Source organism: Lonchura striata, chromosome 33, assembly GCF_046129695.1.
Source record: "Lonchura striata isolate bLonStr1 chromosome 33, bLonStr1.mat, whole genome shotgun sequence".
In the NCBI taxonomy this organism is placed as follows: Eukaryota; Metazoa; Chordata; class Aves; order Passeriformes; family Estrildidae; genus Lonchura; species Lonchura striata.
The window spans coordinates 3,293,072-3,317,489 of NC_134635.1; the positions used below are offsets into that span (position 1 = coordinate 3,293,072).

General features: G+C 58.9%; 5 protein-coding genes and 1 long non-coding RNA gene across 7 annotated transcripts; 4 read left to right on the forward strand and 2 right to left on the reverse strand.

Annotated features, from left to right (window-relative positions):
* Positions 1-3,231: 3,231 nt before the first annotated feature.
* On the forward strand, positions 3,232-4,271 carry LOC144247799 (uncharacterized). Its single transcript, XR_013341326.1, has 2 exons — positions 3,232-3,468; positions 3,966-4,271. It is a non-coding gene; the product is annotated as an uncharacterized LOC144247799 (long non-coding RNA).
* Positions 4,272-7,373: 3,102 nt separating this feature from the next.
* LOC110476792 (claw keratin-like) lies at positions 7,374-7,757 on the reverse strand. Its single transcript, XM_021542054.2, has one exon. It carries the CDS (start codon positions 7,755-7,757, stop codon positions 7,374-7,376), a length of 384 nt encoding a protein of 127 aa, XP_021397729.2.
* Positions 7,758-12,318: 4,561 nt separating this feature from the next.
* LOC144247798 (claw keratin-like) lies at positions 12,319-12,818 on the reverse strand. The gene has a single exon (XM_077789426.1). The coding sequence runs from the start codon at positions 12,778-12,780 to the stop codon at positions 12,319-12,321; it is 462 nt and encodes a 153-aa protein (XP_077645552.1). The 5' UTR covers positions 12,781-12,818.
* A 1,849-nt stretch (positions 12,819-14,667) lies between these two features.
* On the forward strand, positions 14,668-15,129 carry LOC144247796 (claw keratin-like). 2 transcript variants are annotated; one of them, XM_077789424.1, is made up of 2 exons: positions 14,668-14,980; positions 15,029-15,129. In XM_077789424.1, the coding sequence occupies exons 1-2, from the start codon at positions 14,668-14,670 to the stop codon at positions 15,127-15,129; spliced, it is 414 nt and encodes a 137-aa protein (XP_077645550.1). The 2 variants fall into 2 exon arrangements, with proteins under 2 accessions (XP_077645550.1, XP_077645549.1); XM_077789423.1 differs by having other exon boundaries at positions 14,668-15,129.
* Positions 15,130-18,160: 3,031 nt separating this feature from the next.
* Positions 18,161-18,747, forward strand: LOC144247797 (claw keratin-like). The gene has a single exon (XM_077789425.1). It carries the CDS (start codon positions 18,161-18,163, stop codon positions 18,620-18,622), a length of 462 nt encoding a protein of 153 aa, XP_077645551.1. The 3' UTR covers positions 18,623-18,747.
* A 2,925-nt stretch (positions 18,748-21,672) lies between these two features.
* Positions 21,673-22,259, forward strand: LOC144247771 (claw keratin-like). Its single transcript, XM_077789352.1, has one exon. It carries the CDS (start codon positions 21,673-21,675, stop codon positions 22,132-22,134), a length of 462 nt encoding a protein of 153 aa, XP_077645478.1. The 3' UTR covers positions 22,135-22,259.
* The last annotated feature ends 2,159 nt before the right edge of the window (positions 22,260-24,418 follow it).

Below are 24,418 nucleotides of genomic sequence, written 5' to 3' on the forward strand. Positions count from 1 at the left end.
AGCGGAGCTGTCAGCACAGCCAGACGAGGCTCCCGCTCCTCGGCACAAACCAAAACCTCATCCCGAAAGACTGACAAGGAACAGCCAAAAAAAGCCAATTAATCAGAGTTACAGCAGGCATGGAAGGGATCCCAAACCCTCAGCGACCCGCAGCCGCCGCCGCAGCTGAGCCGGAGCAAAATCCACCCGGGAGCAAAATCCACCCGGGAGCAAAATCCATCCCGGAGCCGTCCGGGCGGGTCTGGGGGCTCCTCCCGGCCGGGCTGCGCTCAGCACTGGTAGCAGGGGTAGCAGCTGCCGTAGGAGTATCTCTGGAAGTAGCGCGAGGAGTAGGGGGAGCAGTAGCGGGGGCTGAAGGTCGGGCAGTAGTCGCGGTAGCCACAGAGCCTCCCGTAGTAGCCCTGGTAGCCGCAGGGGCTGCCGCAGTCGTAGCTGCGGGAGCTGTAGACGGTCCCGTAGCTGCAGGGGGAGTAGCAGGAATCCTCACACTGCCGCTGGTAGCAGAAAGTCATCTTGGGGCTGGAGGGAGCCGAGGAAGGGCTGCAAGGCAGGGAAAGGGGAATGGGAGGATTGGGGGATGGTTTGGGTTGGGAGGATTAGAGCTCATCCCGTGCCACGGGCAGCCACGGGTCTCAACGCTTCCAGGGATGCGGGATCCCTGGAATATCCCGAATTTCGGGCCGCCCCGCCCTTCCAGGGCTGCTCCCTGCAGTTTGAAAGGCGAGCTCGGAGAGGGATCGAGCAGGAATTTCCACGGGAGGACGGAAAACGGAGAGCCGAAAGGATGAACCCAAGGGAACCTCTCCACCCATGGCCACCCTCTGCGGGAAGAGCCTTGCCCCGATGTCCCGCCTCAACCTCCCTGGCACAGCTAATTAGCAATAAATTAGCAATAAATCCTGAAGTAATCCATAATGTCCTCAAAGAAAGTATTTCTCATAGGCCGTGTCTAGATAAGCCAAATTTCTACGCTTGATAGCATACTAAATGTAGAAATTAAAATTTAATTTTATATCTATATAAGCCCATATTACAAAATGGGGTATTAACCCATATATATATATGTATATATATATGGTTTCATGGCCATGAAGTCGGGGTATTTGTTAAAAACAGGGTATTAACCCCGTTATATTATATTATATATATATATATATATATATATATACACACACATACATATATACATATATATGTATATATATATACATATATATGTAAGAAATATATATTTTAAATATATAAAATATATATTTATATATTAATGTTATTAAACATATATTTTAAATATATAAAAGATATTTTTATGAAATATATACATACACACACACACACACATATATATATATATATCACGCACACACACACACACAGACACACACACACACACACATATATATATATATATAATGTGTTAATACCCCATTTTAAACAAATATCCCAAACTGCACGGCCACAATTTCCAAGTTCTACCCCGCCAGGACAAAACCCAGCAGCAACCCAGCCGCAGAGCCCCTCAAGCCCGACTTACCACGCTGAGCAAGGCCGAGGCTGGAGGAGCGAATGCCGAGCTTGGATTTGGTTCCCTTTTATACATTTATCTGCCCCAGCCTGCGATGCTTTCAAGTGCTTCTCATCGCATCCCAAACTCGCCCCGCACGTCATCCCCGCAGCGGCTGGGGTTGTTTTCCTGCTCCGGGATCCTTACTCAGCTCCCGGCTGCCACAAGGATGACTTCGCGCTGCTCCTGCCTTTCATCTCCAGAATTCCCGGCTCAATTACAAACGGGGAGCGAGGGTGGCGAAATCTGAGTTGTAGCAGGAAAAGGAAGGAAGGATATTGAGAGCTGAATTAATGGATGCTCGCAATCCTAATTTGGGATGAATGGACAAATGTTAATATGTGAAACCTGCAATGACTCTGGAGAAAGAATTCAAATTATTTTTCAAAATTAAAATCCCCGGAAATCATTTAGTGTTTGGGTCTATTTCAAAATCGCATTTTTAGGCCAGAATATTTATATTATTTTCATTTATATTTTTAAAAATGATTATGAAGTAATTTGACCCAACTGTGACAAACTCCAGAGTTGTAGAAAGAAATGGGGATCCTTTTCCTTGCAAGACTGGAAATACATTTGAATAAAACCAGACATCATTGACTTAAATGAAGCTTAGAGCAGATAGAAACCCCCATCAAATCTAAATTATTTCAGGCAGAAATAACCATATTTGAAATATCCAAGTTTATTTTATGGTATTTGAAATCACCGGGAGTGTTTTATGAAATCCACTCGAGAACTGAATTTCCTGCAGAGCCATCCCAAAGAGAATTTCTCTGGCTCCAAAAAGATCTGCTTGGTGTTTGTTTTCCCTTGGATCAGAAAACGATTCGCTCGGGGGTTCCTGACAAGGGCAAAGAGTAAAAAAAACAGGGATTTATCTCTATAACGACCTCAGTTTTCCCGAGAAACCCCACAAATTCCAAATACAGTTTAATGTAAATTCTTCTTCATATAGTTGAGGTGTTTAATTCACCCTAATGAAGGTGAATAATGCTGGGGTGACCTTCACCTCCAAACCCTGTTTTGCTGTTTACTCCCATCCCAAGGGAGGATAATGACAGGCAGCACGTCAGGAGTTCTGGGCCTTTCTCTAAATTTGGAATATCAAAGCTTTCATTAACACTTATTAAATATTTTCGGGCACAAAGAGATTTATTATTTCAATATTAACAGCACTTTGCTACGCCCCACTGTTATGTAACACCCGCTGCAAAAACGTGGATTGGGGTGTCCTGTTTCCTGGCTTTATTAAAATTGTAATTTATAGCTTCGGAATTGGGTCTCAAGGAGATTTTTCCCCCCTCTAAAAATACCTCCTGGACGTGCCATTTCAATGCTTGCAGGCCAATTTTCTGGCTGAATCAATACTATCCGGCTGAATCAATAATATCCGCAGGCACGGCAGCTCCAAATCAAAGAGCCGCTCCGTGCCCCTTGGAAATCGCAGGAAATGTTGGCAGGGATGCCCCACGTGTCATTAGGAGTGATGAAATTCATAAAAAACACAGGCTGTGCGTTCCTTCCACGACTATTCCGGGGGGAAAAAGCACAGCCAAGCACATTCAGCCTCCCAAAGCTGCCGCGTTCGGAATTCCGCGGGGCTTTGCTGATCCCGAGGAGTCGCCGCTGTCCCCAAAAGCGCAAATTCAGCGCGATGATGGCGAGGCTTAATTGCGCTGAGTGGTTTTGGGATGAAAGGGCCGTGACGGGCGGAGCCTCCCGGTGACGGTGCTGGACCCCGGGGAGCATCGGGGGATCGATGAGGGGAGGAAAAGGGGCCGGGAACTGGGGCTGAGCCGGACGCGGGTGGGGTGCGCGGGGCGGCAGCGGCAGCTCCATAAAAGCCCCGCATCCCTGCGGAGAAACCATTCCCTGCTCCGGCCTTCTCCTCCTTGCGGCCCAGGGTAAGTGGCAGCAGATTTGGGAAATCCCAGTGGATGACGAAGGGACGGATTTGGGACTGTTCCCCCTCCTTTTTTTTTTTTTTTTTTTTTAATACTGCTAATCTACAAATGCTGCAGCCAAGAATTGAGGTGGTGATTTAGGGGCAACCCCCGTGCAAAACAATCTTCCCCCCCATGGATTTTGAATGTCTGAGCGTTTGAAACAGCCTCAGTCCTGCACGGATCCCCTTTTCCCCTCGGGTCGTTCTCTCCGCGCAGCTCTGAGGATTTTCCAGCCCTGCTTTGCCTCAGGGTCGCTGTTCACAGCCCCATTTTCAGCCGCGCTGTGTGGGAAGGCTGGGGATGGAGGATTGGGGGGGAGAACTGGCCCTAAATTCGGGATGGAGCGATGGATGAGGGCACCGGGCAGTGGCTTGCTGCCTCTCACTTCCCTGCAGCGCTTACTCGGGGTTTACTCACTGTCGGGACTCACCTCATGGGCTTTCCCTGCCTTGCAGCCCTTCCTCGGCTCCCTCCAGCCCCAAGATGACTTTCTGCTACCAGCGGCAGTGTGAGGATTCCTGCTACTCCCCCTGCAGCTACGGGACCGTCTACAGCTCCCGCAGCTACGACTGCGGCAGCCCCTGCGGCTACCAGGGCTACTACGGGAGGCTCTGTGGCTACCGCGACTACTGCCCGACCTTCAGCGCCCGCTACTGCTCCCCCTACTCCTCGCGCTACTTCCAGAGATACTCCTACGGCAGCTGCTACCCCTGCTACCAGTGCTGAGCGCAGCCCGGCCGGGAGGAGCCCCCAGACCCGCCCGGACGGCTCCGGGATGGATTTTGCTCCCGGGTGGATTTTGCTCCCGGGTGGATTTTGCTCCGGCTCAGCTGCGGCGGCGGCTGCGGGTCGCTGAGGGTTTGGGATCCCGTCCATGCCTGCTGTAACTCTGATTAATTGGCTTTTTTTGGCTGTTCCTTGTCAGTCTTTCGGGATGAGGTTTTGGTTTGTGCCGAGGAGCGGGAGCCTCGTCTGGCTGTGCTGACAGCTCCGCTCCTCTCCAACACCAGCTTTACTCCCCACACCTCCAAAACTCTTTTCCGCCCTTTTTTTTTTTCTGCTGTGTCTCTTAGCCGTCCCTGTGTTTGGTGGTGTAAAGGAAACTTGAGTTTAATATTTATTTTATAGCTCTTTCCCATCTCCGTTTAGTGAAACCTGGAGCGTGCTTGTCCTAGGGATGAATTTTTGACTTAACTGCCTTTGAAACTGTGACAAAAAAAAAAAAAAAAAAAAAAAAAAAAAAAAAAAAAAAAAAAAATATCCCAAAATCATCCAATCAGCTCCGTTTCGTTGGGCTGGAAACAAGTGGAAAACTCTGAAAACAGAAAATCCACAGCTAAAGTTGTACCAATGAAACCGGGGGATTTCCTGCACATAAATCCCTGAATTCTTTCTGCTCTCTGTGCTATTTTAGATTGTGATTGTGAGCTTTACTCCTATTAAAAACGCTGTAGCATCATGAAATGGCCCTGGTTTGCTTTTTCTGGCTTTCTGCTTTTCCCGGACACAGAATTTTGTCAGCAGCTCGATGTTTTACGGGGTCACACAGCTGGACCCGCGCACGCATTGTGCAAACCAAGAGCGACGCAGTCGAACCTCAGAAAATGAGCTCCAAATCCCGAATTTCCTAGGCAATATTTGGAAATATTCCTTTAAATTTGTTTTCGCGTCCCAGCGGGTGTGCAGGCATTAGACACAACAGCAGCTGTGAATGACTGAGGCACGGACCAGCTGGTAATTAATTGAATTTTGGGGATAACACCAGAAATTGAGGGGAAATCCCCTTTTTCTGCCGTGCTTTTGTGCTCGCCCTGCCTGTGATTTTCCCATCTTTCCGGATGGAGAGACCCGATCTGTTACACAACAGAAAAATTCAGTTTTCAGAGCGGAAAATGCCACTTTCCAGGGCAGAAAATGTGACTTTCCCTCCACTCCAGGCTCTGTTGGAATGACAATGGAAGTGTGAAGTTCCCAGATTTTCCACCGCGTCCTGGGGAGGAGGAGCGGCTCCAATTATTCATCACCGAGGTGTCTCAGAGTCTGGGCACAAAAGAGCTTGGAAAGCTCAATTAAACCCTCGAACCGTCATTGTGAGCGTAATTGCCGCCCTTTGAACAGGCAGAGGCAATCCCGGCATCCCCGAATCCCAAAATTGGGGTGGGGAGGGACCTCTGGAGACGTCTCCGGGCACAGTCCTGCCAAGGGAACAGAGCTGGATTGGGCTCAGCGCAAAATATGAGCGCAAAACCCATGGAAAACCTTTCCCAGTAAAACTGGGGCTTGTATTCCCAGTAAATTTCGGGCTGGAGCTTTCCTAAGGTGAATTTTGTGGAATTTATCCATTCAGAAGCCCAGCTCAAGTTGCTGTTCGAGCTGTATCCTCTAAATTCAGCTGCAAGTGGTCATAATTTCAATTTTATTTCTCTAACTCTAATCAATAAAGTCCCGGGAGTTATAGACAAATTCCCGAATAAAAACTGGAAAGCTTTATGTGTCTCAGGGTGCACCAGTGAGACCACGTGAGAATAAAATAAATTCTGCTGTCTCAGCCCTACAGACGGATTTAGCTAGTTTAACAAGGGTCCGGTTAAAGAAAGAGTTAAAATACATCATGGAATTTTAGCATGTATTTTGTATTTAACTTGTATTTTGTTCACTCCAGGAAGTCTAAGGATAAAACTAGAAATAAATCCAGATTTGGAGGATGAGGAGAAAAAGCAGTTCATTGTCGTGGCTGTTCGTGTGGAGCCACAATTGAGTGGAAAGTTTGAAAGGTATAAAATAAATTCTGACTAAAGCAAAAATTGAACTGCCTCAACTCGTACCTTTGGAGTGACTCTTTTTCAATAATGAAGCAGCTGAGAAGAGAATTGTGTTTTAAATAGATTAATAACAGTTTATAAATACATAAAACAGTTATGGGCGTCTGTGAGGTGCTTTGAACTGCCAAAATAATCTACTGTGGGGAAAAGTGAAGATATTGTAAATTTTGCTGAAGGACCACAAAAGAAGAAATAAAGTACTTTATACTTTTCCCTTCAAGCCTGTTCCTTAGAATAGGGATAACTCAATTTCATCCTATGTGTGCTCTCAAAAAACACAGGCCCTGTTCATTAATGAGCCATTGATGGATATTGGGCTTTGAGCTTCATCTGGGGAAGAATTTCTTAGGGAAGGGTGGTCAGGACTGGAAGGGGCTGCCCAGGGAGGTTTGGAGTCCCCACCCCTGGAATTGCTCAAGGCACAAGTGGAAATGGCACTCGGAGCCCTGGGCTGGGTGATGGGTCAAAAACTGGATGAACTCGGAAGATTTTAAAACCTGAATGATTCTGAGATCCCGTGGAGATATCCCAGCTCAACAGGGACAATCAGGGGAGCAAACCCATAAAAACCAAGCAAAATCCAAGCGATTGCAGCAATGCAGATTCTTTATTGTGGATGCAAAGGCCACAGGCGGTGTCAGCGAGAGACAAACCAGCAACAAGGCGTTGGAAACACGACAATCCCAAGGCAGCGGCGAGGCCCAGCCCAGGGCTGTGGTGCAGAGGTTGCCCCTGCCCAGGGCGAGCTGGGGGCTCGGAGCGGGGCAGAGCAGGGCAGAGCCTCAGCCCGGGCTCGGCACGGCTGGCGGGGCTGGCAGAGAGGGGACAGCTTTTGGGGGCAGCGCGGGGAGCCCCGAAGGCGCCGGCCGAGGCTCCGCAGGGGCACCGGGCAGTGCCGGGGACGCTGCAGCTCCCGGGGCTGCCGGGCCGGCCCCGAGCAGCGGCGGCAGCTCCAGCCCGGCCCCGGTGGCACGGGGCAGCGGGGGCAGCTGGAGGAGCCCGCGGGCAGGGGCAGCGCTGAACCCCGCCGGGATTCGGGCTTTAGCAGGGCCCACAGGAGCCCCCCAGGGACCTGGAACCGCGGCCACAGATCCCAGAGCCCCCGAAACCCCCAAAGCCGCCGTAACCCCCAAAACCTCCGTAGCCCCCAAAGCCCCCGTAGCCCCCGAGGGCCCCGTAGCCCCCACGGCTGCCAAAGGCGCCCCCGGAGCCGGCTCCCACGTAGGGAGCTCCGGCCGAGCCCACGGCGCTCTGCTGTGGGAAGGAGCTGAGGATGGGCCCGGGGAAGGTGACCACCGAGGCCGGGGGCTGGATGACCACCGTGGAGTCGGGGCACTGCCGCACGCAGGGCTCGTTGGTGGTGTCAGCCACGGGGGCCGGGGTGGCCACCCCGCAGCTGGGGACGCACAGGCTGGAGCAGGACATCCTTCGGCTCGGCTGGCAGAGCTGCAAGACAAGGCACAGCCACGGCTCACGCTGAGGACTCGGTCCAAACCCCACTGCTCTCTCCCACCCACTCCCCGTGGCCCAGGACTGGCTCAGGATCATCCCTGGCCTTCCCAGGAAAGCCCTGGCACGGCTGGCACGGCTCCTGCAATGCCCGGCTGCCTGTGGCAATGAAGGAAAACTCCCTCACCCAAAGCGCCAGGCTCCCGAGGCCTGGAGCCCATGGTGGAACCCCGAGCCCCCCAAGCCTGCCCTGGCACAGCCGCGGCAGCGCGGGCACAGAGACCCCTCGGGAAATATGCGGCAAAGGTTCCCTGGGAAGGAGAGAGGAGCGAGGGAGGACGCAGGGAAGGCTCGGACTCACCACAGCGATCAATGAGCAGAGTCAAGTGGGGAGAGCTGGATGGAGCCCTGTGGAGCCCTCGGACCTTTTATACACCCCAGAGTGCCTGGGGCACCGTCAGGGGGTGGGGGCAAAACCGAGTAATTAGGAATTCAAGCAGACAAGTAAAATTACACAGCTAATGATGGGGGGGGGGGGTAGTTCTTTGTCATCCCCTTTTTGCAGATATTGGTGTTCAAACGTGTCTGGACCGATGAGAGGAACAGTCATGGCCCGTCATTACGTGACAGGCATGGTGCTGCTGGAGCTCAGCTCACAGCCCCAATAAACCCTGCTCTGCACCTAATCCCTCACTTTGCTGACAAAGAATCCTGAGAATCCTTTGGGACACGGCTGTGCCCAGCCCCGCCAGCCTGTACCCCACTGTGGTCATGCCCTTGAGCCGGCCGTGCCCAGCTGGGCCTGTCCTGGGCCAGGCCAGGGCCAGCCTGGCTCTGGGGGCTCGGGAACAGCCCCTGGGCATCCCTCGGGGCCAGCTGGGCAGTGCAACCCCTCCAGGAGGGCTCGGCCAGGACCCGCGGGCAGAGCCGGGCGGGAGGAGCCGCAGGGACCCGGCCCCGCCGCTGCCCTTCGGCCCGGCCGTGCTGTCCCCTCTGTCACGGCTCTCCCGGGCTCTGTCCCGCCGCTCTCCCCCTTCCCTGGGGGTCTGGGGGCTGCCCACCATGGGCTCTGCCCCCTCTGCTCTTTGCGCGACCATCAGGGGAGACTGGGACATGGAAACCCCAATGTCCTGCAGTACCTCAGAGCGGCAATTCACTGACGTGTCCGGGGACACCAAAACCGTGTAATGAACATTTCTGCTGGCACTGGCAGTGGGTGGGATTAGGGAGACACCCCGAGAGTCGCTTCTCCTTCACCCAAGCTGCTGCTGCCTCTGTTTACCAGCCCGTAAAAGGGTGGTAATGATAGGGGTGATGGCTGGGGCAGCGTTTCCAAGCTGCTGCAAGATGCCGGGAATTGTTCCCTGTAAGCAAAGTGAGGGATTAGGGACAGAGCAGGGTTTATTGGTTGTCTGAGCTCCAGCAGCACCGTGCCTGTCACGTAATGATGGGCCACGGCCGTCCCTGCAAGCGCCTCTCTCTTGTCCACTCATGTTCACACCAATGTCCACAATGGGGGGATGACAGAATTTGTCCGCGTCCCCTCAATTTATGAAGTTTCTCAGCGTGAATGCATAATTACTGGAGGGGGGGTCTGCCCGCACCCCCTTTCCTGAAGCCCCAGGCTCTCTGGGCTGTATAAAAGGCCCGAGCTCCTTGCACAGCTCCATCCACACTCCTGCACTTGACTCCTCTCATCACCCGGGTAAGTGCAGCTCTGCGAAGGCTCTTGGGGATCTCTCTCAGCACAACTCCTCCCTCACACCTTTGCCTCTTTCCCGGGTGTTTTCCAGAAGCCTTTACCAGTCTCCAGGATGTCTTGCGGAATCCCCAGCTGCGGCGTGGCCTCCCCGGCCCCTCTGGCTGACACCTGCAACCAGCCCTGCGTGCGGCAGTGCCCCGACTCCACGGTGGTCATCCAGCCCCCGGCCTCGGTGGTCACCTTCCCCGGGCCCATCCTCAGCTCCTTCCCGCAGCAGAGCGCCGTGGGCTCGGCCGGAGCTCCCTACGTCGGAGGCGGCTTCGGCGGCTCCTCCGGACGCCGTGGGGGCTCCGGCGGCTCCGGGGGCTTTGGGGGATTTGGAGGTTTTGGGGGATTCGGAGGTTCTGGGGGATTTGGAGGTTTTGGAGGCAGCTGCGGCGGCTCCAGAGGCTGCGGGCCCTGCTAAGCTCCAGCCCTGCCCAGAGCCGGGAGAGCTCCAGCAACGCCCCCGGCCCATCCCCGCTCGATGAGGACCGACTGAAGGACAGACCGACAGACATCCCCCGGCTCGCCCCGCCGCCTTCCAGCCGCGCTCGGATCCCGCAGCGATCGCTGCGCGCTCCCGGCACGGCCCCAGCTCGGCTGCCGCTCTGCCCGCGGCCGGGACACGCGGGGAGCCCCCGGCCCGGGCCCCGCTCCGCTGCCGACGCCCCTGCCCCGCACGGCAATAAAAGCTGGCTCGCATTGCAAGGCTCTCCGGCTCCCGACTGCTCTTTGCTCCGCACCCGTTCCCAGCCCGGGCCGTTCCCCAGCGGGCTCCGGCCGGCCCCGCTCGGACACGGCACACGAGGAGCCCCGGCACTGCCCGGGCTCCTCCTGCCCGTCCTGGGGCAGCCCAGCCCCGCAGCAGAGACCCCCGACCCGGAGCCCGCCCGGCCCTGCGCCGGGGCCTCTCCGTGTCCCTGCCCGGCTCCTGCCCGCTCCGGGCTCCTCTCGGCAGCCCCACAGCAGCCCCGGGCCCCACCGCCAGCCCCCTGCCCGTGGGACGCCGCCCGAGGGCCCCGGAGCCCCGGGGCGCCGGGACTGCCCGGGGGTGAGCGGAGCCCGCGAGGGAGCCGGCCCCGCTCGGGGCTCCGCTGGGAGAGCGAGAACAGCCCCGGCACCGCTCCCGCTGCCCCCGCATCCCTCCGACATCCCCGCCCCGCCACCGCCTCCTGCTCCCGCTGCTCCCGGCCATTCCCCCGCGGCTCCTCGCAGCGCTGCCGGCCCCGCCGCGCCCCCGCGGCGGCTGCGGGACCCCTCCGGGCACCCCCGGCCTCGCCCACCCCTCGCCAGGGACACGGCTCTGCCCAGAGCCGCAGCAGAACTTCCCACAGCCCCGGGCCAATGGGGCAAACTGGCGTGGGCATTGACGGCCCTGGTAACACAGAATTACATGGCCAACATTAAAATATATTTATTAGATTGGAAATATCATATACATGGGAACTATTGCCTAAGATGGACAGAACATGGAATAATATTGCCTAAAAGTGATCCATGTGAACATAACCAAATGTGGAATCCCAGACCCAGGGAAATTGTGGTGTTTATTTGACCTGAGGAAGAAACTTTCAGACACATCAATAGACAAAGGAAGGGGGCTCGTGGGGGTGGGAACTCCAAGCTCCTGCTCCAAGAGCTCCGCGGGATTGAACCCTGGGGTCTTTCCATGGTGTGGAGAGGACACGGGGCAAGATCTGCTCGGGTCTGTCTCCTCCCTTCCCTGCTGCCATCACTTCAAGGCGGACAGGCCAGAACACCTGGGACGTGTCGCGCTCATCCTGCATTTCCCTGCACCTCCCCATGTGCCCGAGGAACTCCAGCCCAGTGCAAGAAAGTTTTTACAGCGATTCCTGTGATCTAGAGAAAAGTTTGAGAAGAGGATCCATGTTCCCGTCTGAAAGAATTTCCTACCGAGGTCATGGACAGTAAAACCAAGAAGGAGAAATAAGGGAAACCTGCAGCTGTGTCTTCTAGTGAGAAATTCGCTTGTCTTTCCCAGCCAAAGAGTAAAGTGTAAATGTATGAGTTTTGTAAGAATGTATAAAATCATCCATGCTATAATAAAACTGGGTTTGAAGCACTCTGAAGATGGGGTGTGTTGCTCAGTGGTGTGACCGTCTCAAGTCTGACAGCCCAGTCCCAGAGGTGGTGTCAGCTTTGGCACTTTGGCTGAGCATTGGGAAGAGTTTCTGCAGGAGCCTCGTGGTCCTTTTTCATCACCACGAGGGCTTTGGGGATGTCCTGAGGCTGCTGCTGCTGGGAGAGCACGGGGAGCTGGGGGGATGCGCTGCCCAGAGGCAGCGGGCTCTGACCTGCCCAGCTGGGACACCCGGAGCCAGCTGTGCCCGGGCTCCGGGGCACTGCCCAGGGCGATTGCAGAGCCCAGCAGGCAGCCGGGAGATTGGGGCCGCGGGAAAAGGGGGGAAGAAGGAAAACCAGGAGTCAACATTGCAATGCAAGAGAGCTTTTATTGCAGGGGGAGGGCAGGAGGGGCTGGGCACGAGAGCAGGGCCGTGGCCAAGGGCTTGCCGTGGGCTGGCCCTGGGCACAGCCGGGCGAGCAGGAGCAGCAGCCCCGGGCGAGTCTCTAGGAGCGGGGCAGCAGGAGCCCCGTGGCGATGCTCAGCAAGGGCAGGGACGAGGCAGAGCTGGTTCCCAAGCTGGCACGAGGCTCCCGAGCTGCGGAGCCCGGCCGTGCCCGAGGGGTTTTGGTCCGCAGAGCGTCGGGTCGGGGTGTGCCAGGGTTTCTCCTGCAGCTCTTCTGGGTCAGAGGCCGCACTGGGGCTGGCGCTTAGCAGGGCCAGCAGTTGCCATTGAGGTAGCGGTGGCCACTGCTCCAGCCGCCGTAGCCACAGCTGCCGTAGCCCCCATAGCCGCCGTAGCCACCATAGCCTCCACAGCCCCAGCCGCCGTAGAGCCCACGGCCTCCATAGCCCCAGCCTCCGTAGCCACCACGGCCTCCAAAGCCCCAGCCTCCGTAACCTCCGTAGCCCCCAAGGGCCCCGTAGCCCGCACGGCTGCCAAAGGCGCCCCCGGAGCCGGCTCCCACGTAGGGAGCTCCGGCCGAGCCCACGGCGCTCTGCTGCGGGAAGGAGCTCAGGATGGGCCCGGGGAAGGTGACCACCGAGGCCGGGGGCTGGATGACCACCGTGGAGTCGGGGCACTGCCGCACGCAGGGCTCGTTGCAGCTGTCAGCCAGAGGGGCCGGGGTGGCCACCCCGCAGCTGGGGACGCACAGGCTGGAGCAGGACATCCTTCGGCTCGGCTGGCAGAGCTGCAAGACAAGGCACAGCCACGGTTCACGCTGAGGACTCGGTCCAAACCCCTCTGTTCTTGCCCACCCACTGCCCGTGGCCCAGGACTCGCTCGGGATCATCCCAGCCCTTTTGAACACAGCCCCGTTCCATCGGAATGCCTGCTCACGTCCCTCGCTCCCCTCACCATTCCCGAGCCTTGCTTGCCCATGGCAGTGGAGAAGACTTGGCCATGGGAAGGAGCAAAGTCCTCAAGGTTCCAAAAGCCCTGAGTGCCCTGGTACAGCCCCAACCATCTCAACTCTGCACTGGCAGAGCAAGAGGAGCACAGAACCAAAGGTTCCCCCAGAAAGCTCCAAAGATTCCTTGGGAACCCCACGGATGGAGAAGGAAGGAGGAGGAAATGCTGGACTTACCAAGTTGACAAGGCGAGTCAAGCAGTGGAAGGTGAATGGAGCTCTGTGGAACCTTTGGGCCTTTTATACACCTCCCAAAGAGCCTGGGGCATCAGGAAAGGGAGCGGTGGCAACAAAAATCCAGGTAATTAGGAATTCCAGCTGACAAGCTTCATCAAAGAGATAATGACGCAATACAATTATAGACATCAACATTGGGGAGATTGGTGTGGAAACGTGCCCTGGACTGATTGGAGGAACAGCCATGGCTCATTATTACATGACAGCCAGGGTGCTGCTGGAGCTCAGCTCACAGCCCCAATAAACCCTGCTCTGTCCCTAATCCCTGACCTTGCTGACAAAGGATCCCGAGCATCCTTTGGGACACGGCTGTGCCCAGCCCCGCCAGCCCAAGGTCAAGTGCTGCCGTGCCCTTGAGCCGGCCGTGCCCAGCTGGGCCTGTCGTGGGCCAGGCCAGGGCCAGCCTGGCTCTGGGGGCTCGGGAACAGCCCCTGGGCATCCCTCGGGGCCAGCTGGGCAGTGCAGCCCCTCCAGGAGGGCTCGGCCAGGACCCGCGGGCAGAGCCGGGGCGGGAGGAGCCGCAGGGACCCGGCCCCGCCGCTGCCCTTCGGCCCGGCCGTGCTGTCCCCTCTGTCACGGCTCTCCCGGGCTCTGTCCCGCCGCTCTCCCCCTTCCCTGGGGGTCTGGGGGCTGCCCACCGTGGACTCTGCCCCCTCTGCTCTTTGTGCGACCATCAGGGGAGACTGGGACATGGAAACCCCAATGTCCTGCAGAACCTCAGAGCGGCAATTCACTGACGTGTCCGGGGACACCAAAACCGTGCAATGAACATTTCTGCTGGCACTGGCATTTGGTGGGATTAGGGAGACACCCCGAGTGTCGCTTCTCCTTTGCCCAACGTGCCGTTGCCTCTGTTTACTAGCCCGTAAAAGGGTGGTAATGACGGGGGTGAGGGCTGGAGCAGCGTTTCCAAGCTGCTGCAAGATGCCGGGAATTGTTCCCTGTAAGCAAAGTGAGGGATTAGGGACAGAGCAGGGTTTATTTGGGCTGTGAGCTGAGCTCCAGCAGCACCCTGGCTATCAACTAATGCTGGGTCAGGGCTGTCCCTCCCATTACTTCTGTCATGTCCAGGTCACGTTTTCACACCTGTGTCCCCAGTGAGGGGATGCCATGGAATTATCTTGCAACATTATCTCATTGAAGAGGGTTGTCAGCCTGATTTCTTAATTACTCAGGTTTTTTGTCACCACCCCCTTTCCTGAAGCCCCAGGCTCTCTGGGGTGTATAAAAGGGCTGAGCTCCTTCCAGAGCGCCATCCGCACTTTTCCACTTGACTCCTCTCATCACCTGGGTAAGTGCAGCTCTTCAAAGGCTCTTGGAAATCTCTCTCTGTCCCATTCCAGGAAATTCCTTCCTCATATCTTTGCTTGTTCCTGTGGTGTTTTCCAGAAGCCGTCACCAGTCCCAAGGATGTCCTGCTCCAGCCTGTGCGTCCCCAGCTGCGGGGTGGCCACCCCGGCCCCTCTGGCTGACAGCTGCAACGAGCCCTGCGTGCGGCAGTGCCCCGACTCCACGGTGGTCATCCAGCCCCCGGCCTCGGTGGTCACCTTCCCCGGGCCCATCCTCAGCTCCTTCCCGCAGCAGAGCGCCGTGGGCTCGGCCGGAGCTCCCTACGTGGGAGCCGGCTCCGGGGGCGCCTTTGGCAGCCGTGCGGGCTACGGGGCCCTTGGGGGCTACGGAGGTTACGGAGGCTGGGGCTTTGGAGGCCGTGGTGGCTACGGAGGCTGGGGCTATGGAGGCCGTGGGCTCTACGGCGGGTGGGGCTGTGGAGGCTATGGCGGCTACGGCGGCTATGGGGGCTACGGCAGCTGTGGCTACGGCGGCTGGAGCAGTGGCCACCGCTACCTCAATGGCAACTGCTGGCCCTGCTAAGCGCCAGCCCCAGTGCGGCCTCTGTCCCAGAAGAGCTGCAGGAGAAACCCTGGCACACCCCGACCCGACGCTCTGCGGACCAAAACCCCTCGGGCACGGCCGGGCTCCGCACCTCGGGAGCCTCGTGCCAGCTTGGGAACCAGCTCTGCCTCGTCCCTGCCCTTGCTGAGCATCCCCGCGGGGCTCCTGCTGCCCCGCTCCTAGAGACTCGCCCGGGGCTGCTGCTCCTGCTCGCCCGGCTGTGCCCAGGACCAGCCCACGGCAAGCCCTTGGCCACGGCCCTGCTCTCGTGCCCAGCCCCTCCTGCCCTCCCCCTGCAATAAAAGCTCTCTTGCATTGCAATGTTGACTCCTGGTTTTCCTTCTTCCCCCCTTTTCCCGCGGCCCCAATCTCCCGGCTGCCTGCTGGGCTCTGCAATCGCCCTGGGCAGTGCCCCGGAGCCCGGGCACAGCTGGCTCCGGGTGTCCCAGCTGGGCAGGTCAGAGCCCGCTGCCTCTGGGCAGCACATCCCCCCAGCTCCCCGTGCTCTCCCAGCAGCAGCAGCCGCAGGACATCCCCAAAGCCCTCGTGGTGATGAAAAAGGACCACGAGGCTCCTGCAGAAACTCTTCCCAATGCTCAGCCAAAGTGCCAAAGCTGACACCACCTCTGGGACTGGGCTGTCGGACTTGAGGCGGTCGTAACACTGAGCAACATCTTCAGAAGGCTTCAAACCCAGTTTTATTATAGCATGGATGATTTTATACATTCTTACAAAACTCATACTTTTACTCATTGGCTGGGAAACACAAGCAAATTTCTCAGTAGAAGACGCAGCTGAAGGTTTCTCTTATTTTTCCTTCTTACCTTCTTCGTTTTGCTGTCCATGACCTCGGTAGGAAATTCTTTCAGAGGGGAACACGGATCCTCCTCTCAAACTTCTCTCTGGCTCACAGGAGTTGCTGTAGAACCTCTCCCACACTGGACTGGGGTTCCTCGGGCTCATGGGGAGGTGCAGGGAAATGCAGGATGAGCGCTGAATGTCCCGGGTGCTCTGGCCTTTCCGCCTTGAGCTGGTGGCAGCTCGGAAAAGCCAGACTCGAGCAGATCTTGCCCCGTGCCCTCTCCACACCATGGAAGGACCCCAGGGTTCAATCCCGCGGAGCTCTTGGAGCAGAAGCTTGCAGTTCCCACCGCCACGAGGCCCCTTCCTTTCTCTATTGATCTGTCTGAATTTTTCTTCCTCATGTCAAATAAACACCAAAAGCTCCCTGGCTTTTGGATTCCATATTTAAGTTCACATGGATCCAATTTAGACCATATTATTTCATGTTCTGTCCATCTCACGGCAGTAGTTCCTATGTATCTAATATTACCAATCTAATAAATAATATTTTAATGTTGGCGATGTAATTCCGTGTCACCAGGGCCGTCAAAGCCCACGCCAGTTTGCCCCATTGGCCCGGGGCTGCGGGAAGTTCTGCTGCGGCTCTGGGCAGAGCCGTGTCCCTGGCGAGGGGTGGGCGAGGCCGGGGGTGCCCGGAGGGGTCCCGCAGCCGCAGCGGGGGCGCGGCGGGGCCGGCAGCGCTGCGAGGAGCCGCGGGGGAATGGCCGGGAGCAGCGGGAGCAGGAGGCGGTGGCGGGCGGGGATGTCGGAGGGATGCGGGGGCAGCGGGAGCGGTGCCGGGGCTGTTCTCGCTCTCCCAGCGGAGCCGGGCGGAGAAGGAGGATTTCCAAGGTTCCAGAAACATCCAGGGACATTCCATATCCCAAATCCCAATGATTTCCAGTGCCAGCAGAAATGTTCATTGCACGGTTTTGGTGTCCCCTGACACGTCAGTGAATTGCCGCTCTGAGGTTCTGCAGGATATTGGGGTTTCCATGTCCCAGTCTCCCCTGATGGTCGCACAAAGAGCAGAGGGGGCAGAGCCCATGGTGGGCAGCCCCCAGACCCCCAGGGAAGGGGGAGAGCGGCGGGACAGAGCCCGGGAGAGCCGTGACAGAGGGGACAGCACGGCCGGGGCCGAAGGGCAGCGGCGGGGCCGGGTCCCTGCGGCTCCTCCCGCCCCGGCTCTGCCCGCGGGTCCTGGCCGAGCCCTCCTGGAGGGGCTGCACTGCCCAGCTGGCCCCGAGGGATGCCCAGGGGCTGTTGGCCGAGCCCCCCAGAGCCAGGCTGGCCCTGGCCTGGCCCAGGACAGGCCCAGCTGGGCACGGCCGGCTCAAGGGCACGGCAGCACTTGACCTTGGGCTGGCGGGGCTGGGCACAGCCGTGTCCCAAAGGATGCTCGGGATCCTTTGTCAGCAAGGTCAGGGATTAGGGACAGAGCAGGGTTTATTGGGGCTGTGAGCTGAGCTCCAGCGGCACCCTGGCTGTCATGTAATGATGAGCCATGGCTGTTCCTCCAATCAGTCCAGGGCACGTTTCCACACCAATCTCCCCAATGTTGATGTCTATAATTGTATTGCGTCATTATCTCTTTGATGAAGCTTGTCAGCTGGAATTCCTAATTACCTGGATTTTTGTTGCCACCGCTCCCTTTCCTGATGCCCCAGGCCCTTTGGGAGGTGTATAAAAGGCCCAAAGGTTCCACAGAGCTCCATCCACCTTCCACTGCTTGACTCGCCTTGTCAACTTGGTAAGTCCAGCATTTCCTCCTCCTTCCTTCTCCATCTCTGCGGTTCCCAAGGAATCTTTGGAGCTTTCTGGGGGAACCTTTGGTTCTGTGCTCCTCTTGCTCTGCCTGTGCAGGCTGGGATGGTTGGGGCTGTACCAGGGCACTCAGGGCTTTTGGAAGCTTGAAGACTTTGCTCCCTTGGATGTCCAAGTCTTCTCCATTGCCATGGGCAAGCAAGGCTCGGGGATGGTGAGGGCAGCAAGGGACGTGAGCAGGCATTCCGATGGAACGGGGCTGTGTTCAGAAGGGCTGGGATGATCCCGAGCGAGTCCTAGGCCACGGGGAGTGGGTGGGCGAGAGCAGCGGGGCTTTGGACCGAGTCCTCAGCGTGAGCCGTGGCTGTGCCTTGTCTTGCAGCTCTGCCAGCCGAGCCGAAGGATGTCCTGCTCCAGCCTGTGCGTCCCCAGCTGCGGGGTGGCCACCCCGGCCCCCGTGGCTGACACCACCAACGAGCCCTGCGTGCGGCAGTGCCCCGACTCCACGGTGGTCATCCAGCCCCCGGCCTCGGTGGTCACCTTCCCCGGGCCCATCCTCAGCTCCTTCCCGCAGCAGAGCGCCGTGGGCTCGGCCGGAGCTCCCTACGTGGGAGCCGGCTCCGGGGGCGCCTTTGGCAGCCGTGCGGGCTACGGGGCCCTTGGGGGCTACGGAGGTTACGGAGGCTGGGGCTTTGGAGGCCGTGGTGGCTACGGAGGCTGGGGCTATGGAGGCCGTGGGCTCTACGGCGGGTGGGGCTGTGGAGGCTATGGCGGCTACGGCGGCTATGGGGGCTACGGCAGCTGTGGCTACGGCGGCTGGAGCAGTGGCCACCGCTACCTCAATGGCAACTGCTGGCCCTGCTAAGCGCCAGCCCCAGTGCGGCCTCTGACCCAGAAGAGCTGCAGGAGAAACCCCGGCACACCCCGACCCGACGCTCTGCGGACCAAAACCCCTCGGGCACGGCCGGGCTCCGCAGCTCGGGAGCCTCGTGCCAGCTTGGGAACCAGCTCTGCCTCGTCCCTGCCCTTGCTGAGCATCCCCGCGGGGCTCCTGCTGCCCCGCTCCTAGAGACTCGCCCGGGGCTGCTGCTCCTGCTCGCCCGGCTGTGCCCAGGGCCAGCCCACGGCAAGCCCTTGGCCACGGCCCTGCTCTCGTGCCCAGCCCCTCCTGCCCTCCCCCTGCAATAAAAGCTCTCTTGCATTGCAATGTTGACTCCTGGTTTTCCTTCTTCCTCCCTTTTCCCGCGGCCCCAATCTCCCGGCTGCCTGCTGGGCTCTGCAATCGCCCTGGGCAGTGCCCCGGAGCCCGGGCACAGCTGGCTCCGGGTGTCCCAGCTGGGCAGGTCAGAGCCCGCTGCCTCTGGGCAGCACATCCCCCCAGCTCCCCGTGCTCTCCCAGCAGCAGCAGCCGCAGGACATCCCCAAAGCCCTCGTGGTGATGAAAAAGGACCACGAGGCTCCTGCAGAAACTCTTCCCAATGCTCAGCCAAAGTGCCAAAGCTGACACCACCTCTGGGACTGGGCTGTCGGACTTGAGGCGGTCGTAACACTGAGCAACATCTTCAGAAGGCTTCAAACCCAGTTTTATTATAGCATGGATGATTTTATACATTCTTACAAAACTCATACTTTTACTCATTGGCTGGGAAACACAAGCAAATTTCTCAGTAGAAGACGCAGCTGAAGGTTTCTCTTATTTTTCCTTCTTACCTTCTTCGTTTTGCTGTCCATGACCTCGGTAGGAAATTCTTTCAGAGGTGAACATGGATCCTCCTCTCAAACTTCTCTCTGGCTCACAGGAGTTGCTGTAGAACCTCTCCCACACTGGACTGGGGTTCCTCGGGCTCATGGGGAGGTGCAGGGAAATGCAGGATGAGCGCTGAATGTCCCGGGTGCTCTGGCCTGTCTGCCTTGAGCTGGTGGCAGCTGGGAAAAGCCAGACTCGAGCAGATCTTGCCCCGTGCCCTCTCCACACCATGGAAGGACCCCAGGGTTCAATCCCGCGGAGCTCTTGGAGCAGAAGCTTGCAGTTCCCACCGCCACGAGGCCCCTTCCTTTCTCTATTGATCTGTCTGAATTTTTCTTCCTCATGTCAAATAAACACCAAAAGCTCCCTGGCTTTCGGATTCCATATTTAAGTTCACATGGATCCAATTTAGACCATATTATTTCATGTTCTGTCCATCTCACGGCAGTAGTTCCTATGTATCTAATATTACCAATCTAATAAATAATATTTTGATGTTGGCGATGTAATTCCGTGTCACCAGGGCCGTCAAAGCCCACGCCAGTTTGCCCCATTGGCCCGGGGCTGCGGGAAGTTCTGCTGCGGCTCTGGGCAGAGCCGTGTCCCTGGCGAGGGGTGGGCGAGGCCGGGGGTGCCCGGAGGGGTCCCGCAGCCGCAGCGGGGGCGCGGCGGGGCCGGCAGCGCTGCGAGGAGCCGCGGGGGAATGGCCGGGAGCAGCGGGAGCAGGAGGCGGTGGCGGGCGGGGATGTCGGAGGGATGCGGGGGCAGCGGGAGCGGTGCCGGGGCTGTTCTCGCTCTCCCAGCCGAGCCGGGCTGAGAAGGGGGATTTCCAAGGTTCCAGGAACATTCAAAGGTTCCAGGAACATCCAGGGACATTCCATATCCCAAATCCCAATGATTTCCAGTGCCAGTAGGAATGTTCATTGCACGGTTTTGGTGTCCCCGGACACGTCAGTGAATTGCCGCTCTGAGGTTCTGCAGGACATTGGGGTTTCCATGTCCCAGTCTCCCCTGATGGTCGCACAAAGAGCAGAGGGGGCAGAGCCCATGGTGGGCAGCCCCCAGACCCCCAGGGAAGGGGGAGAGCGGCGGGACAGAGCCCGGGAGAGCCGTGACAGAGGGGACAGCACGGCCGGGGCCGAAGGGCAGCGGCGGGGCCGGGTCCCTGCGGCTCCTCCCGCCCCGGCTCTGCCCGCGGGTCCTGGCCGAGCCCTCCTGGAGGGGCTGCACTGCCCAGCTGGCCCCGAGGGATGCCCAGGGGCTGTTGGCCGAGCCCCCCAGAGCCAGGCTGGCCCTGGCCTGGCCCACGACAGGCCCAGCTGGGCACGGCCGGCTCAAGGGCACAGCAGCACTTGACCTTGGGCTGGCGGGGCTGGGCACAGCCGTGTCCCAAAGGATGCTCGGGATCCTTTGTCAGCAAGGTCAGGGATTAGGGACAGAGCAGGGTTTATTGGGGCTGTGAGCTGAGCTCCAGCGGCACTCTGGCTGTCATGTAATGATGAGCCATGGCTGTTCCTCCAATCAGTCCAGGGCACGTTTCCACACCAATCTCCCCAATGTTGATGTCTATAATTGTATTGCGTCATTATCTCTTTGATGAAGCTTGTCAGCTGGAATTCCTAATTACCTGGATTTTTGTTGCCACCGCTCCCTTTCCTGATGCCCCAGGCTCTTTGGGAGGTGTATAAAAGGCCCAAAGGTTCCACAGAGCTCCATTCACCTTCCACTGCTTGACTCGCCTTGTCAACTTGGTAAGTCCAGCATTTCCTCCTCCTTCCTTCTCCATCACTGCGGTTCCCAAGGAATCTTTGGAGCTTTCTGGGGGAACCTTTGGTTCTGTGCTCCTCTTGCTCTGCCAGTGCAGGCTGGGATGGTTGGGGCTGTAGCAGGGCACTCAGGGCTTTTGGAAGCTTGAAGACTTTGCTCCCTTGGATGTCCAAGTCTTCTCCATTGCCATGGGCAAGCAAGGCTCGGGGATGGTGAGGGCAGCGAGGGACGTGAGCAGGCATTCCGATGGAACGGGGCTGTGTTCAGAAGGGCTGGGATGATCCCGAGCGAGTCCTGGGCCACGGGGAGTGGGTGGGAGAGAGCAGCGGGGCTTTGGACCGAGTCCTCAGCGTGAGCCGTGGCTGTGCCTTGTCTTGCAGCTCTGCCAGCCAAGCCGAAGGATGTCCTGCTCCAGCCTGTGCGTCCCCAGCTGCGGGGTGGCCACCCCGGCCCCCGTGGCTGACACCACCAACGAGCCCTGCGTGCGGCAGTGCCCCGACTCCACGGTGGTCATCCAGCCCCCGGCCTCGGTGGTCACCTTCCCCGGGCCCATCCTCAGCTCCTTCCCGCAGCAGAGCGCCGTGGGCTCGGCCGGAGCTCCCTACGTGGGAGCCGGCTCCGGGGGCGCCTTTGGCAGCCGTGCGGGCTACGGGGCCCTTGGGGGCTACGGAGGTTACGGAGGCTGGGGCTTTGGAGGCCGTGGTGGCTACGGAGGCTGGGGCTATGGAGGCCGTGGGCTCTACGGCGGGTGGGGCTGTGGAGGCTATGGCGGCTACGGCGGCTATGGGGGCTACGGCAGCTGTGGCTACGGCGGCTGGAGCAGTGGCCACCGCTACCTCAATGGCAACTGCTGGCCCTGCTAAGCGCCAGCCCCAGTGCGGCCTCTGACCCAGAAGAGCTGCAGGAGAAACCCCGGCACACCCCGACCCGACGCTCTGCGGACCACAACCCCTCGGGCACGGCCGGGCTCCGCACCTCGGGAGCCTCGTGCCAGCTTGGGAACCAGCTCTGCCTCGTCCCTGCCCTTGCTGAGCATCCCCGCGGGGCTCCTGCTGCCCCGCTCCTAGAGACTCGCCCGGGGCTGCTGCTCCTGCTCGCCCGGCTGTGCCCAGGGCCAGCCCACGGCAAGCCCTTGGCCACGGCCCTGCTCTCGTGCCCAGCCCTTCCTGCCCTCCCCCTGCAATAAAAGCTCTCTTGCATTGTAATGTTGACTCCTGGTTTTCCTTCTTCCTCCCTTTTCCCGCGGCCCCAATCTCCCGGCTGCCTGCTGGGCTCTGCAATCGCCCTGGGCAGTGCCCCGGAGCCCGGGCACAGCTGGCTCCGGGTGTCCCAGCTGGGCAGGTCAGAGCCCGCTGCCTCTGGGCAGCACATCCCCCCAGCTCCCCGTGCTCTCCCAGCAGCAGCAGCCGCAGGACATCCCCAAAGCCCTCGTGGCGATGGGAAAGGACCACGAGGCTCCTGCAGAAACTCTTCCCAATGCTCAGCCAAAGCAGCAAAGCTGACACCACCTCTTGGACTGGGCTGTCGGACTTGAGACGGTCGTAACACTGAGCAACACGGCACAATATGAGAATGCTTCAAGCCTGGTATTATTCGCACATGCATGCTATTTATACATTTTCCAAAACTGGTACATTTACACTTTACTCTTTGGCTGGGAAAGACAAAGTTCTCATTAGAATAGGCAGTTATAGGTTTCTCTTATTTTTCCTTCTTTCCTTCTTGGTTTCTCTGTCAAAGACCTCGGTAGGAAATTCTTTCAGAGGTGACCATGGATGCTCTTCTCCAACTTCTCTCTGGCTCACAGGAGTTGCTGTAGAACCTCTCCCACACTGGGCTGGGGTTCCTCGGGCTCATGGGGAGGTGCAGGGAAATGCAGGATGAGCGATGCATGTCCCGGGTGCTCTGGCCTGTCCGCCTTGAACTGGTGGCAGCTGGGAAAATCCAGACTCGAGCAGATCTTGTCCCGTGTCCTCTCCACACCATGGAACGACCCCAGGGTTCAATCGCGTGGAGCTCTTGGAGCAGAAGCTTGGAGTTCCCACCCCCACGAGGCCCCTTGTCTGTCTATTGATCTGTCTGAAGTTTCTTCCTCCAGTCAAATAAGCACCAAAAGCTCCCTGGCTTTGGGATTCCATATTTGTTTTAAGTTCACATGAATCAGTTTTAGACAATATTATTTCATGTTCTGTCCATCTTAGGCAATAGTTCCTATGTATCTAATATTACCCATCTGATAAATAATATTTTAATGTTGGCCATGTAATTCTGTGTCACCAGGGCCGTCAAAGCCCACGCCAGTTTGCCCCATTGGCCCGGGGCTGTGGGAAGTTCTGCTGCGGCTCTGGGCAGAGCCGTGTCCCTGGCGAGGGGTGGGCGAGGCCGGGGGTGCCCGGAGGGGTCCCGCAGCCGCCGCGGGGGCGCGGCGGGGCCGGCAGCGCTGCGAGGAGCCGCGGGGGAATGGCCGGGAGCAGCGGGAGCAGGAGGCGGTGGCGGGGCGGGGATGTCGGAGGGATGCGGGGGCAGCGGGAGCGGTGCCGGGGCTGTTCTCGCTCTCCCAGCCGAGCCCCGAGCGGGGCCGGCTCCCTCGGGGGCTCCGCTCGCCCCCGGGCGGTGCCCGGCGCCCCGGGGCTCCGGGGCCCTCGGGCGGCGTCCCACGGGCAGGGGGCTGGCGGTGGGGCCCGGGGCTGCTGTGGGGCTGCCGAGAGGAGCCCGGAGCGGGCAGGAGCCGGGCAGGGACACCGAGAGGCCCCGGCGCAGGGCCGGGCGGGCTCCGGGTCGGGGGTCTCTGCTGCGGGGCTGGGCTGCCCCAGGACGGGCAGGAGGAGCCCGGGCAGTGCCGGGGCTCCTCGTGTGCCGTGTCCGAGCGGGGCTGGCCGGAGCCCGCTGGAGAACGGCCCGGGCTGGGAACGGGTGCGGAGCAAAGAGCAGTCGGGAGCCGGAGAGCCTTGCAATGCGAGCCAGCTTTTATTGCCGTGCGGGGCAGGGGCGTCGGCAGCGGAGCGGGGCCCGGGCCGGGGGCTCCCCGCGTGTCCCGGCCGCGGGCAGAGCGGCAGCCGAGCTGGGGCCGTGCCGGGAGCGCGCAGCGATCGCTGCGGGCTCCGAGCGCGCCTGGAAGGCGGCGGGGCGAGCCGGGGGATGTCTGTC